The following is a 12,004-nucleotide window of genomic DNA, read 5'->3' on the forward strand; positions in this document are numbered from 1 at the left end:
TACGTGTTTTGACAAAAGCGGAAACATAAAAAAAGAGCGTTGAAACTGGCAATGAAAGTGACGCTGCTGCTGTGAGCTTGACTTGTTAGAATTTACTTTTTTTTTTTTAAATATTATTTTTAAACATTGTTATATTTCATTTTAGGAAAATTCTATTCGCAACCCGTAAAATTGCTCTTCACAACCTATCCCATGCAAAATGCCCCACTAATTTTAAAATTTCAATTTTAACTCCACAGCTATAGCAGAGAGGAGAGAGAGAGCCGACCCACACACACATATATACACACACACGATTTAGCTATGACAGCCGCGACCATGGAAATTGATCCACCTGGAGGCCGTCGCAGAGAGAGAAAGAAAAAGAAAGAGAGAGAGAGGGGGGTCGGCCATGACCGACCTACACACACACACATATATATATATATACACACACAAACACACCTATATATATATATATATATATATATAGACACACACGCATGGCAGCAGTCGGGGAACCCAACGTTCCTCGACTCGGGGAAATGGTGGCGGCATCGCGACCGCTACTACCATAGCGGCTGACGAAGGCAGTGATACTGCCATCGTCGCCAAGGTGGGAAAGGGTCGAAGCGGAGGTTTTTGATGGCTGTGGCCATGCTTTCATGTGTGTGAGTGTGTGTATATATATATAAGTGTGTGTGCTAGGCTGAGTTCTATGGTTGCGGTTACCATAATCGCGACTATGTTATGTGTGAATATATATATATATATATGTGTGTGTGAATAGGCCAAGACAGTCGATTCACTATCTCTCACTTCTCTTGGCTACAAATGGGTTGTGGGGGCTAAATTGAGAATTTTAAAATTAGTGAAAAATTTTACGAAATATGAATTGTGAAGAGCAATTTCATGGGTTGCAGGTAGAATTTTCGTTCATTTTAAATTTGGGGCTACTTTACAAATATTTTTCGAAAAGCCCCAAATCACATCATGCTTAATTGAAATTTATATTAAATTAATGTTGCTGCTTCATCTGGTCATCTCGTGGTGGTTGAAGATACGCGCGGACGTACCAACACGTTCGAAACCTAACTTTTACAGTTATTTAATAATTGTACTTCCCTATATGATGGCGTATGCAAACCTATATTAGTCCATTAAATTGGGTAATTCCACAAGGAGGCTGTAATTTTTTTTTTAATTTTGGATAAAGACTTAAATAATTCGTTATATTTTAATGGAAGATTAAACCTGTTAATAAATTATTTAATTCGATAATTTAACTCAAACTCGATGTAAATGAGTAGATTTGGATCAACTCTTAATAGGTTTAGATAATTACTCGTGTATGTACTATTCTTTATATAAATCTTGACTTTTTTAAATTGTTCAAAATGATCAAAATAAAACTAATTACTTAACTAAATAGTTTTTAGATTATTTTATTTTGTTTTTAATTTTAATATTTTGATTAGTATTGAAATTTAAATATAAATTAACATATTTTAATCTTTATAGTTATTTAACAGATTAATCTATTTACTTATTTAATTAACATATCTAAATTAAGATTAGGGGTTTTTGAAATAATAAACTAAAAGATTATATTAAAATTGAGTTTGAATAGATCAAATGTAATAGTGATCCGATTCAAAGTCTGCCTAATTTTTTTGTTTCGACACTTCTTTTGGAGAGTTAAATTAATTATTATATTTTTAAATTTGGAACGAAATTGGTAGCTTTAACTTAAAAATGACAGAATAAACTACTTATATTTTGAAGCTCGAAATCGCGTTAACTATTATTTAAATACCATTTTAATGTTATTTAGAGACATTTTAATTTCGTGGACTCGATCTACCTTTAATCAAAAGAAATTAATAATTCGATACATACAGTTCAAATGGAAGTTTGGAACACCAAATCCAATGAACCTGACGCAATTGCAAATATCCAAATTGTGATTCAAAAAATTTCAAGCAGTCGTAATCATCAGTTCACAAGATGGGACTCCTAAATCGCTATTACAGACTGTCCCTCTTCTAATTATTTGGAATTATGTTTTTTTTAAGTATGATTTTGGATTTGATTGGTATAAAATTCACACTATTAAATCAATACAAATATTGTCGGATGATGATATGACCCTAAATTCGAAAGGACGTGTCTTATTTTATTATTTTTAAAATACAGTGTCTAATTTACCTTTGATCTCTTATTGTTCTCCATACTAAAAATATTAAGAAGTAAATTATAAGATGATTACAAACCTTGGATGCCATATGGGTCTTGTGATTGGATTCCTGGAATCGTATTATTAAGATTAGAGACGAGCTTTGGGGGTAACATCTGATGTTTAAGTTATTGTAAAACAAATGATTCCTAAAGAAAAAAGGAAGTGTCACATCACATTGGCCATGAACTTTGGATTGTTCAATTATTCAGTTGGGGTGGACTCCCGTGGCCGTGGGTAAGCTCCAAAGCCAGAAAGAAATCAAGTGGTGACCGAATTTTATTCTGCTTTTGTGTCTTTCCTTCTTGCTTTGCCCATCGAATGTGAAATGTCCCTCATTTTGGCCACCAAAAACAAGATATTATTTTTAGTTGGTTGGTTCTTTTATTTGTCGGGATTTTAAATTTAGTCACGAAAATAATCGGCCTTTGAGTCAGTTGACCGAGCAGAGGAGGAGGAGGAGGAGGGAGGATTAAGGACTGGCGGAGAAATAAAATAAAATAAAAAAAAGCATTTTTGACGCGTTGCTTGGCGGAATGGAACTGGAAACAACTACAAATTGTGGTTGATTTCTGGTGAGGGAACTTAACCATGGTTAAATAAGGGTGTTAGGTGGGTTTGACTAGTCTAGGTCGAGTTTGGTAGGCGTTGGGGGTCTGTATTAAAATGCCCACCACACTCGCCTCTTTCCCTCTCTCTTTCACAAGAGAGTCTCTCCCACCTCCACCCATTCTCGCACCAAACTCCAAGAGGGACTCTCTCTCTCTCTCTCTCTCTCTCTCTCTCATTTTCCCCGTCCATTTTCTCGCCCTCCAAACGCCTTCCCCTCCAATATTCAATATGCAGTCCAGCTCCGAGAAGGTGTCCGTTTCGCCGTTCGATCTGATGGCCGCGATCCTCAAGGGCGGCAGGATCGACCAGTCCAACGCCTCCTCGGGATCCGGCGAGTCGCCGTTCGCAGCGCTGGCGGAGAACCGGGAGCTGCTCATGATACTCACGACCTCTGTGGCCGTGCTGATCGGATGCGTCGTGGTTCTCATCTGGCGTCGATCGTCTGGCCAGAAGGCGGTCAAGGCAGTGGAGCCGCCGAGGCCGTTGTCGGTGAAGACTGAGCCCGAGCCGGAAGTCGACGACGGCAAGAAGAAGGTTACTATATTCTTCGGCACTCAGACCGGCACCGCCGAAGGCTTTGCCAAGGTTGGTTGGTAATCGTTTTAGCTTTATTTCGATGGATTGGCTGTTGTCTGGTCGATTAAGTGATGGAAATCCCTGCTACTCCTTGTATTTGATGCTTTTTGGTCGTTTGAGAGACTGAATTACAACAATTTTCAGGCACTTGCTGAGGAAGCTAAAGCGAGATACGAAAAGGCCACTTTTAGAGTGATTGATTTGGTGCGTTGGACTTTTTCTTTTTGCTCTTTCTCCCCCTTGTTCCCATCTCTTTTAATTTAATTTACTGTGATTATTTTAAATTGTTCTTTGTGTCAGTAGTAGTTGGCTTCTGTTCTTCATTTTCTTAATTGAATGAATGGCTGATAGGATGATTATGCCGGCGATGATGAAGAATACGAGGAGAAGTTCAAGAAAGAATCTTTGGCGTTTTTCTTTTTAGCAACGTGAGTTGATTCCTGTCCGCATCTTGGGATCACATATAGACATACATGATTAATGTTTAATTGTTTATGTATGTCTGTAGTTAATCTGTTTTTTCGCTTGTGGTGTAGATATGGAGATGGTGAGCCAACCGATAATGCTGCAAGGTTCTATAAATGGTTTACAGAGGTAAGTTCGATTAATTTCTTTTGACATTTGTAACTGTGGTTCTTTCGCCAAAAGTGATATTGGGTTTCATGGGATATGCTTTATGATTTCTTGTTAGGCAAAAGAGAGAGAGGAATCGCTTCAGAATCTCTCATATGGAGTGTTTGGCCTTGGCAACAGACAGTACGAACATTTTAACAAGGTTTGAATTGGATTTACTTCAACTTTGGATCAATTTCACATGCATAAATGTTTATCTGCTCGAGTGCACATATTTGTTGTGCTTGTTTCTGAAGGGTTGAATTTCTTGTGTTGGCATTGGCAAACAGATAGCAAACGATGTGGATGAGCAGCTCACTGAGCAGGGTATGTTTTAATTTCCCGCTTTGTCCTGATATGATGCTCGTATTTTGCCTAGTTGTTGGAATTTGGGCATGTTGAGATGAAATTCCTGTAAATACGGACTGGATTCTTAGTACGTCATGCATCTTATTACTTAAGATAGTTAAAAGAACTACTTCTTAGTCAAGTAGATGTTTTATGGTACAGCATAATGTAGTTGCATTGCTGTTAGAAATTTACTAGGTGTACCACTTGCTCCTTAGCTGAATGATAGGTGATAGAATATGTATGCCAGAAGGAAGTTCATTTTGTCCTATTATTGTGATTAAGAATATAACATCTTGGAATGTCTCTTGTCAATTGGTTGAATGAACTTCAAAAGTTATAATTAGTAATTTTGATAGTGTCATTATCTATTTCATCTTTTTCAGTTTTACCTTTTATTAATGTTATTTGGAAACATGCTCACATGATGACTCTTGTAACTTGTAGGTGCAAAGCGTCTTGTTCCAGTGGGTCTCGGAGATGATGATCAGTGTATTGAAGATGACTTTGCTGCATGGTATGGAGAACATGAATCATCACCTAAAATGCACAGGCTCCTTATTCATTGGGACACATGAAACATATGCTTGCTTAACCTCATCAATTGTTGCTTATGCAGGCGAGAGTTACTGTGGCCTGAGTTGGATCAGTTGCTAAGGGATGAGGATGATGCAACCGTGGCAACTCCTTACACTGCAGCTGTTTTGGAATACCGTGTTGTAATTCACGACCACACAGATTCATCCATAGCAGACAAGGGTATGGATTTGGCAAATGGTCATGCTGCTCATAGTGCACAGCATCCATGCAGGTAAAATGAGAGTTCCCTTACTTTTGGGTTTGCTTAATTATATGCTTCATATTTGGGCAGCCTAACATTTGTCTTGCACCTGACTTTAGGGCTAATGTAGCTGTAAGAAGGGAGCTCCATACTCCTGCCTCTGACCGATCTTGCACTCATTTGGAATTTGACATTGCTGGCACTGGACTTGCGTAAGTTGCAATCTTATTATTAACTTGTTAACTTTTTGTACTGTAGCTTTATATACAAAATAGCTACTCTGAATATTAAACAAAATGAATTGTAAAACTCATGCATGTTAATAATTTATCAATCTTGTTATCATGATCCACTCATTTCCTTTGGTCACAGGTATGAAACTGGAGATCATGTTGGCGTGTATTGTGATAATCTGATTGAGGTTGTGGAGGAGGCTGAAAGATTGTTGGGTATATCACCAGATACTTATTTCTCCATTCACACTGACAAAGAGGATGGCTCCCCTTCTAGAGGCTCATTGCCACCTACTTTCCCACCCTGTTCCTTAAGAGCTGCCTTGACTCAACATGCAGATCTTCTGAGCTCTCCCAAGAAGGTAGGTCTTGTGTTGTGTTTGCAAATGTTGTATTGCTCCTCAAAATATGTTGTCAATTATCGGTATCATTTGTTAACACTTGTGTTTTGCAGTCTGCTTTACTTGCCCTGGCTGCTCATGCTTCTGATCCAAATGAAGCTGAGCGATTGAGACATCTAGGATCTCCTGCCGGAAAGGTTTGCTGTCTTTTTTTTTGAATTTTTGTAATTATATTGTTCCTCTATTTTACTTAACACATGTATGCTTTTTCAATCCCCAGGATGAGTATGCACAGTGGGTGGTTGCAAGTCAGCGAAGCCTCCTTGAGGTCATGGCAGAATTCCCGTCAGCCAAGCCTCCACTTGGAGTTTTCTTTGCATCAGTTGCCCCACGCTTGCAGCCTAGATATTACTCAATTTCATCCTCCCCTAGGTGAATAAATCTCTCTCTCCCTCTCTCTCTCTCTCTCTCTCCCCCCTGCCCCCACTCTTATCATATTTTAGATTAAGTGTATCACTGTCGTGAATGGTGTAAATCATCTATCTTAGTGCTGTTGCATTGATTATGTTATAATGGCCACCAGTACCCCTGGATCATAATGTAAATTGGAAACATGTATATTATCTACGTCCTCTCTCTCCAAGATGCTCTGTAAACAATTGAACCCCGAAAATGCTTAATCCCTGCTTGGACTGGTCAAAAGTGTCATGCAATGATCTGCATCATTTCTCGGATGGCCACCTAAACTCATCAGAGGTGGTCTTTGGGAGTAACCATATTTGTTTACATGGGTTATATCCATTTTGGTTTGCCTGATGGATTTGACTAGTATTTTGGAGAATAAATATTTTGATACTGTTGAACTTATACCATTGACATTTAGATTGCTGATGTCTCTTCTTGCAAGAGTTGAAGCCTCATAGGGTTTGAAAAGTTACTATCACCACAGAATAAATCTATTTATCTTTTGTCTTACCCTATTTTGGCTTTATCCTTCATTTACTGCATATACAAACTTCTGGAATGCAAGTACTTGTTACTGCTCAATTATTCTCTTTTCATGGTGTTAGTTGCTTACATTCTGTAATAATGTTTTCCAGGATGGCACCTTCGAGAATTCATGTTACTTGTGCACTAGTTTATGAGAAAACACCAACTGGACGCATTCACAAAGGAATATGTTCAACTTGGATGAAGGTATTATTTTGTATTTTAATTTCAACTATTATGGCTCGTCTTTCAAATGAGATTAACGTGTTAACAGATTGGTAAAAATAGGAGGCTGACTCCATGTGAAATGAATGCTAATTTGACAAGGGCCAGGCCATTCAGATTTTTCATTTTTTCATATTTATTTTGTGGGCATGATGCAACATGAAAGAAGAGGCAACATTTGTATAACTATATTGCTATCCAATAGGCTAATTCTAAATGAGAATTTGTGATGCAGTTTTAACAATTTCCTAATGCATTTTCTCTCCTTGGTATCTTTCCAGAATGCTGTATCATTGGAGGAAAGCACTGATTGCTCCTTGGCACCAATTTTTGTTAGGCAATCCAACTTCAAACTGCCTAATGAAACTAAAGTACCTGTTATCATGATTGGCCCTGGAACTGGATTGGCCCCTTTTAGGGGCTTCCTGCAGGTTAGAAATTGCAATTTCTGCTGTTCTATGTTTTGTGAAGTTACAGGCACTAGGAACTTTGAAACTAATATGCCTGTCATATTTCAGGAAAGATTGGCTTTAAAGGAAGCTGGAGCTGAGCTAGGACCTTCTGTATTATTCTTTGGATGCAGGAACCGGAAAATGGTAAGTGATTTACGGGTGCAATTGCAGAAGAATCCTCTGCAAGTGATTTGCTTGCTCATTAATATTTGGATCAAATGCGTTCTAATTTCTATCCTTGCAGGATTATATTTACGAGGATGAGCTGGACAACTTTGTCAAAACTGGTGCTCTTTCGGAGCTGGTTGTTGCCTTTTCACGTGAAGGACCCACTAAAGAATACGTTCAGCATAAGATGATGGAGAAAGTACTGACCTCTTTCACCAATCCCCTCTGTAGAATAAGATATTATATGTTTTTGCAACTGCTTTTTATCTTGAAATGGTTAAGAATAATCTTCTTTTCCCATTTATGGATCCAGGCTTCCGACATCTGGAGCATGATCTCTCAGGGAGGGTATGTTTATGTTTGTGGGGATGCTAAAGGCATGGCCAAGGATGTTCATCGAACTCTCCACACAATTGTGCAAGAGCAGGTATGGACATATGGATTGAATCTTTGACTTAGAAAGCTTTGGATGGATGTATGCAGCCTCCCTCTCCATTTGTCTATTGTTTAGAAAGGTGGTTGCGTGTTCAACTACCTCACAACCTTTTTGTGGTAGGGGAAGGCATGAAAGACGCACGCACAAAGGTTATTGCATAGATCAACTACCTGTCTCCCTTTTTGTGTGGTAGGGAAAGTCCTGGAGGACACACATACACGTGTTCATAGAGAGACACACACACACATTTTTTCAGGGCTAAATGGCCTACCAGTGGGCCTGCATAGAGAGAGAGAGAGAGAGAGAGAGAGAGAGAGCTTTTTGTACCACCACCACCACCACAAGCTCAATCCCACCAGATAGGTTGGTTACCTGAATTCTATACCTCCTATTCATGGCCATAAAGATATCATCGTTTGCGTTTGAATGGAACGATTCATGTTGGTCCGCTAGATATTTGTTAAAATTTTTCAAGGCCAAACCCTGAAAAGATTTGATGTTTGATTTCAGGGATCCATGGACAGTTCCAAGGCAGAGAGCATGGTGAAGAATCTACAAATGAGTGGGAGATATCTCCGCGATGTGTGGTGACCATTCCTTCAAGTGCAGTTACTGGGATTAAATATGTCGCCACGGGGAAGAGAAGAATTGGATTTGATGTTGACGTACTCTGGTATTAAAGGGGGATAAAGCGGGAAGGCAATTTGGGAAGCCTACTTGCCTTTCAACCCCAATATATATTAGGAAAGAAATGCGTGGATGTTGTTGCTATACTGGTTGGGTCTATGATTCATTGTACTCTTTTTGCTTTACCATTTTTTGGTTCATGTAATTTTATATTACACAAAGAGTATAAATTATATAGCAATAATGTTTAGAGTTAGTTACTCATCTGTTGTAATTTTCCTTTATATATTAGCCCCCGATGATGGTTTATCAATGGAAGCGTCGATTTTGGACACCTATATGTACGCTTAGTGCTTAGGTGGTGTTATTTTAATTGAAGTTTGGTGCCATATACCATGAGTCGATTTTATGATCTTGCTCTCTATCTCCCAATCCCAGAAGTTGGTAAGGCTCGAGTAACGTGATGTGATGGTGTGGCTGTTTGAACAAAGGTGCTCGACACATCCATGGTAGTTCATTTCCGCTTGGGCGGCTTGTCCAACAAACCTACCCTATTTGGGGAATTTTTTTCACTGATATTAATGCATTTAAGAAAACACACAACAAAACTCATTTATTCTCTCTTTTTCTCATTCAAATCAATCTCTCTCTCTCTCTCTTTCTACGCATTAACACCAACTAGATCTTGCCTAAGATGTGTGATTTACTTCATTGTTATCATATTCTTGTTTTATTTCATTTTTCTATATGCACTGGGGGTATATTAATGTGTATATGTCATATATGATTGTATCCATATGTGTATGGGTAAGTGAGTAGTTATTGGGAGCGTAACAATCAGATGAGCACTTTAAGGATGTTCACCATTGAGATTTATGTAGATTTAACAAGATTTATCGAGAAAGTGTCAAGATGCATGCGTGCACATATGATTTATGGCTGTTCATAGGACCTTATCATATAAATTCAAGTTTTCTATTCATCTTGTTGAAGAAGGCGAAAACTTTGGTATTATGATAGAAGAAACATGACTTTAGTACCATGTTAAGAAAGATAAAACAAGAGAATGAAAAAGAATATCAAAATGTATTGTATTATACTATCTTGTAAATGGCATAATCCACAATGGGTACATGTAATTTCTATGACTAACTTAAATAGGTAATAAACTACATATAAAAAGATTACAAGCAATATATAAAACATCTATAAGATGCAAAAAATATTCCTACACATCTATGTATCTTCCATTGCTTTAGACTTTGACTACTATGGTTTATTAAATTGGGACGTCAAAGTATTACTTAGGCTATTTCTATAGGCCCTTTTATTGTTGCTTAGGGCATATTAGTTTTCTGGCCTATTACTCCCTTAGCCATGGTTGTGGGGAGAGACTATATGTCAAAGAATATACTAGGCTAGACTTACCATATACGACTCGATGGATTATCCCTCGGGTTGTCGATGGAAGGATTCATCTGTTCTTCAAATAGAACTCCAATCTATGTACTCTCTATTTCTATCAACATCAGTTAACCAAGAAATTTGATAAGCAAATAATTATTTAATTTCATATACAGTTTCATCTTCTATATTTTCGATGTTATTTTTATAGAAATTATTCGAGAATTGTATATGTTGCTGTCAAAATACAATACTAAATTTTTTTGTACGAAAGAGTGTCTCAAGAAGTTTTGATTAGTCTATGAGTGAACTGTGAGAAAAAAACCAATTAGGGATATGAGTGAGCCTCACTCATGAGTCTTTCGATACTTAAGTCGGTCTCTTGAATGAAGTGTAAAAAATCAATAAAATTGTAATTTTTGTAGAGTTGTGAGCGTATATTAGAAGAGGAATCTCGCATTTATAAGGGGGGAGGTGGTAGGAGAGCCACAATTTTTGATGGGTATTTTAGGTTCTCTTTTGGATTTGTAGGCGAGAATATTGGAGCATGAAAGTATTCTGGATAGCAATTGTCGAGTGACTAATGAATTCTCGAGAGGGTCTCTCAATGAAATCGAGAAAGGTCACTCATCGTAATCTCTTCCATACCAGTCGTCGGGTGACCTCATTAGTATTTCGGTCACACTAGTCCTTCAACCAAATTTCTCGCGAGTCTTTTATGGGTCTTTTACATGTCTCTTGCTTTAGTCTCTCATGAATCTCTCGCAATCCTTTTATTTAGGTCTCTTGCTTACTTGGACTAATGTTTCTTGATCTCGATCTCGATCATTGATGATTTCATGCCCTTATGGTGTGTTTTTGTAGCGTTGCTCTTTTGATAGTCTTTTTGGTCTCTTTTTTTTAGAACATGAATCCATTTTTTTGGACACAACATCATACAAATAATATATATTTTAGATGAACTACTTGCCATTTATCTTCATGTACAACACATTTAGTATGGAGATACCCTCAAGTATTTTGACATTGTTAAGTGGCATTTCCCATCATAAGTGGCTCAATTTTTCAAACTAGTATAAAACATACTTGGTATAATGTCGACACTGATACAACATTGGACCAACAAGATAGGTGATATATGCATACACTTGAGTGGACGATGCATCACCACTGGCATATCAAGTTGTGGCAGCAATGCCATTAATAAGTGGTTATAAGATGTTAAGAACTACACCTTCGTCTTACAAAATTATATAATGTAATATCGAAGAATCATGTTGAGATTATTTTTTATTTATTTAATCACTCGTTAAGGTGAGTTAATTATTTTTAAAAACTAATGGTTTTATAAACAAAATTGGTGGTTCAACGCGCTTTTCTATATGCCCTAAATGAATATGTAATTTTTTTTTTTGGAAATTAGTTAATTTTTCAGAGCAAAAAATATTAACCTAACTCTGTTTCTTCTTTTCTGTTTCTTTCTTAAATTTCGAAAACAAACTAAAAAAATCTAAAAATGACAACCAAATGAAACGAGTGCAGGTGATGGATCCAATGACGAAATCAAGGAACTTAGAATCCTTAAAGTGATAATAATGCAATTCAGGGGAGTGGCAGCAGCAGCAGCAGCAGCTGCAGCTGGTTGAAGAATCATATGAATGAATGAATATGACATTATTATTTTAGTACTATTATTGGGCTGTTGATTTGCAGTGATGATAATGGAGGAGTGGTCCAATTACTAATTAATTAATTAGTCATTTCAGTTGTACGTCTTCCCAAACCAACCATTATTGCTTTGCAGTGCAGCAGCTTCCATGCATTCCTCTCCCTCTTCCTTTGCGGTTAATAATTGCCTTTCCTTTCTCAAAAGCAAATGCGCATAACTCCAAGTCCAGCGCCTGCTTCTACTCATGAAAGGTGGCTGTCAAAACCCCACACCAAACCACTTAAATAACTGTAGAATAATCGACAAGCAATGCCG

The 12,004-nt window shown here is 37.5% G+C and overlaps 1 protein-coding gene across 1 annotated transcript; it reads left to right on the top strand.

Moving 5' to 3' along the window:
* Positions 1 to 2,941: 2,941 nt before the first annotated feature.
* On the top strand, positions 2,942 to 8,950 carry LOC127806411 (NADPH--cytochrome P450 reductase-like). Its single transcript, XM_052343677.1, has 18 exons — positions 2,942 to 3,412; positions 3,548 to 3,607; positions 3,755 to 3,831; positions 3,940 to 3,997; positions 4,095 to 4,178; positions 4,306 to 4,342; positions 4,811 to 4,880; positions 4,983 to 5,174; positions 5,264 to 5,356; positions 5,517 to 5,739; positions 5,832 to 5,915; positions 5,999 to 6,150; positions 6,819 to 6,915; positions 7,215 to 7,364; positions 7,452 to 7,529; positions 7,630 to 7,752; positions 7,867 to 7,980; positions 8,500 to 8,950. Exons 1-18 carry the CDS (start codon positions 3,056 to 3,058, stop codon positions 8,578 to 8,580), a joined length of 2,130 nt encoding a protein of 709 aa, XP_052199637.1. The 5' UTR covers positions 2,942 to 3,055; the 3' UTR covers positions 8,581 to 8,950.
* Positions 8,951 to 12,004: the final 3,054 nt, after the last annotated feature.

This window comes from Diospyros lotus, chromosome 7 (genome assembly GCF_014633365.1).
Source record: "Diospyros lotus cultivar Yz01 chromosome 7, ASM1463336v1, whole genome shotgun sequence".
Lineage (NCBI taxonomy): Eukaryota > Viridiplantae > Streptophyta > Magnoliopsida > Ericales > Ebenaceae > Diospyros > Diospyros lotus.

Bases quoted from the DNA above. Each gene is read 5' to 3' on its own strand.
- LOC127806411 (XM_052343677.1), top strand. From the start codon at position 3,056: ATGCAGTCCAGCTCCGAGAAGGTGTCCGTTTCGCCGTTCGATCTGATG. The intron at 5,740-5,831 runs GTAGGTCTTGTG...TGTGTTTTGCAG, and splicing joins TTCTGAGCTCTCCCAAGAAG to TCTGCTTTACTTGCCCTGGC. The intron at 6,916-7,214 runs GTATTATTTTGT...GTATCTTTCCAG, and splicing joins TATGTTCAACTTGGATGAAG to AATGCTGTATCATTGGAGGA.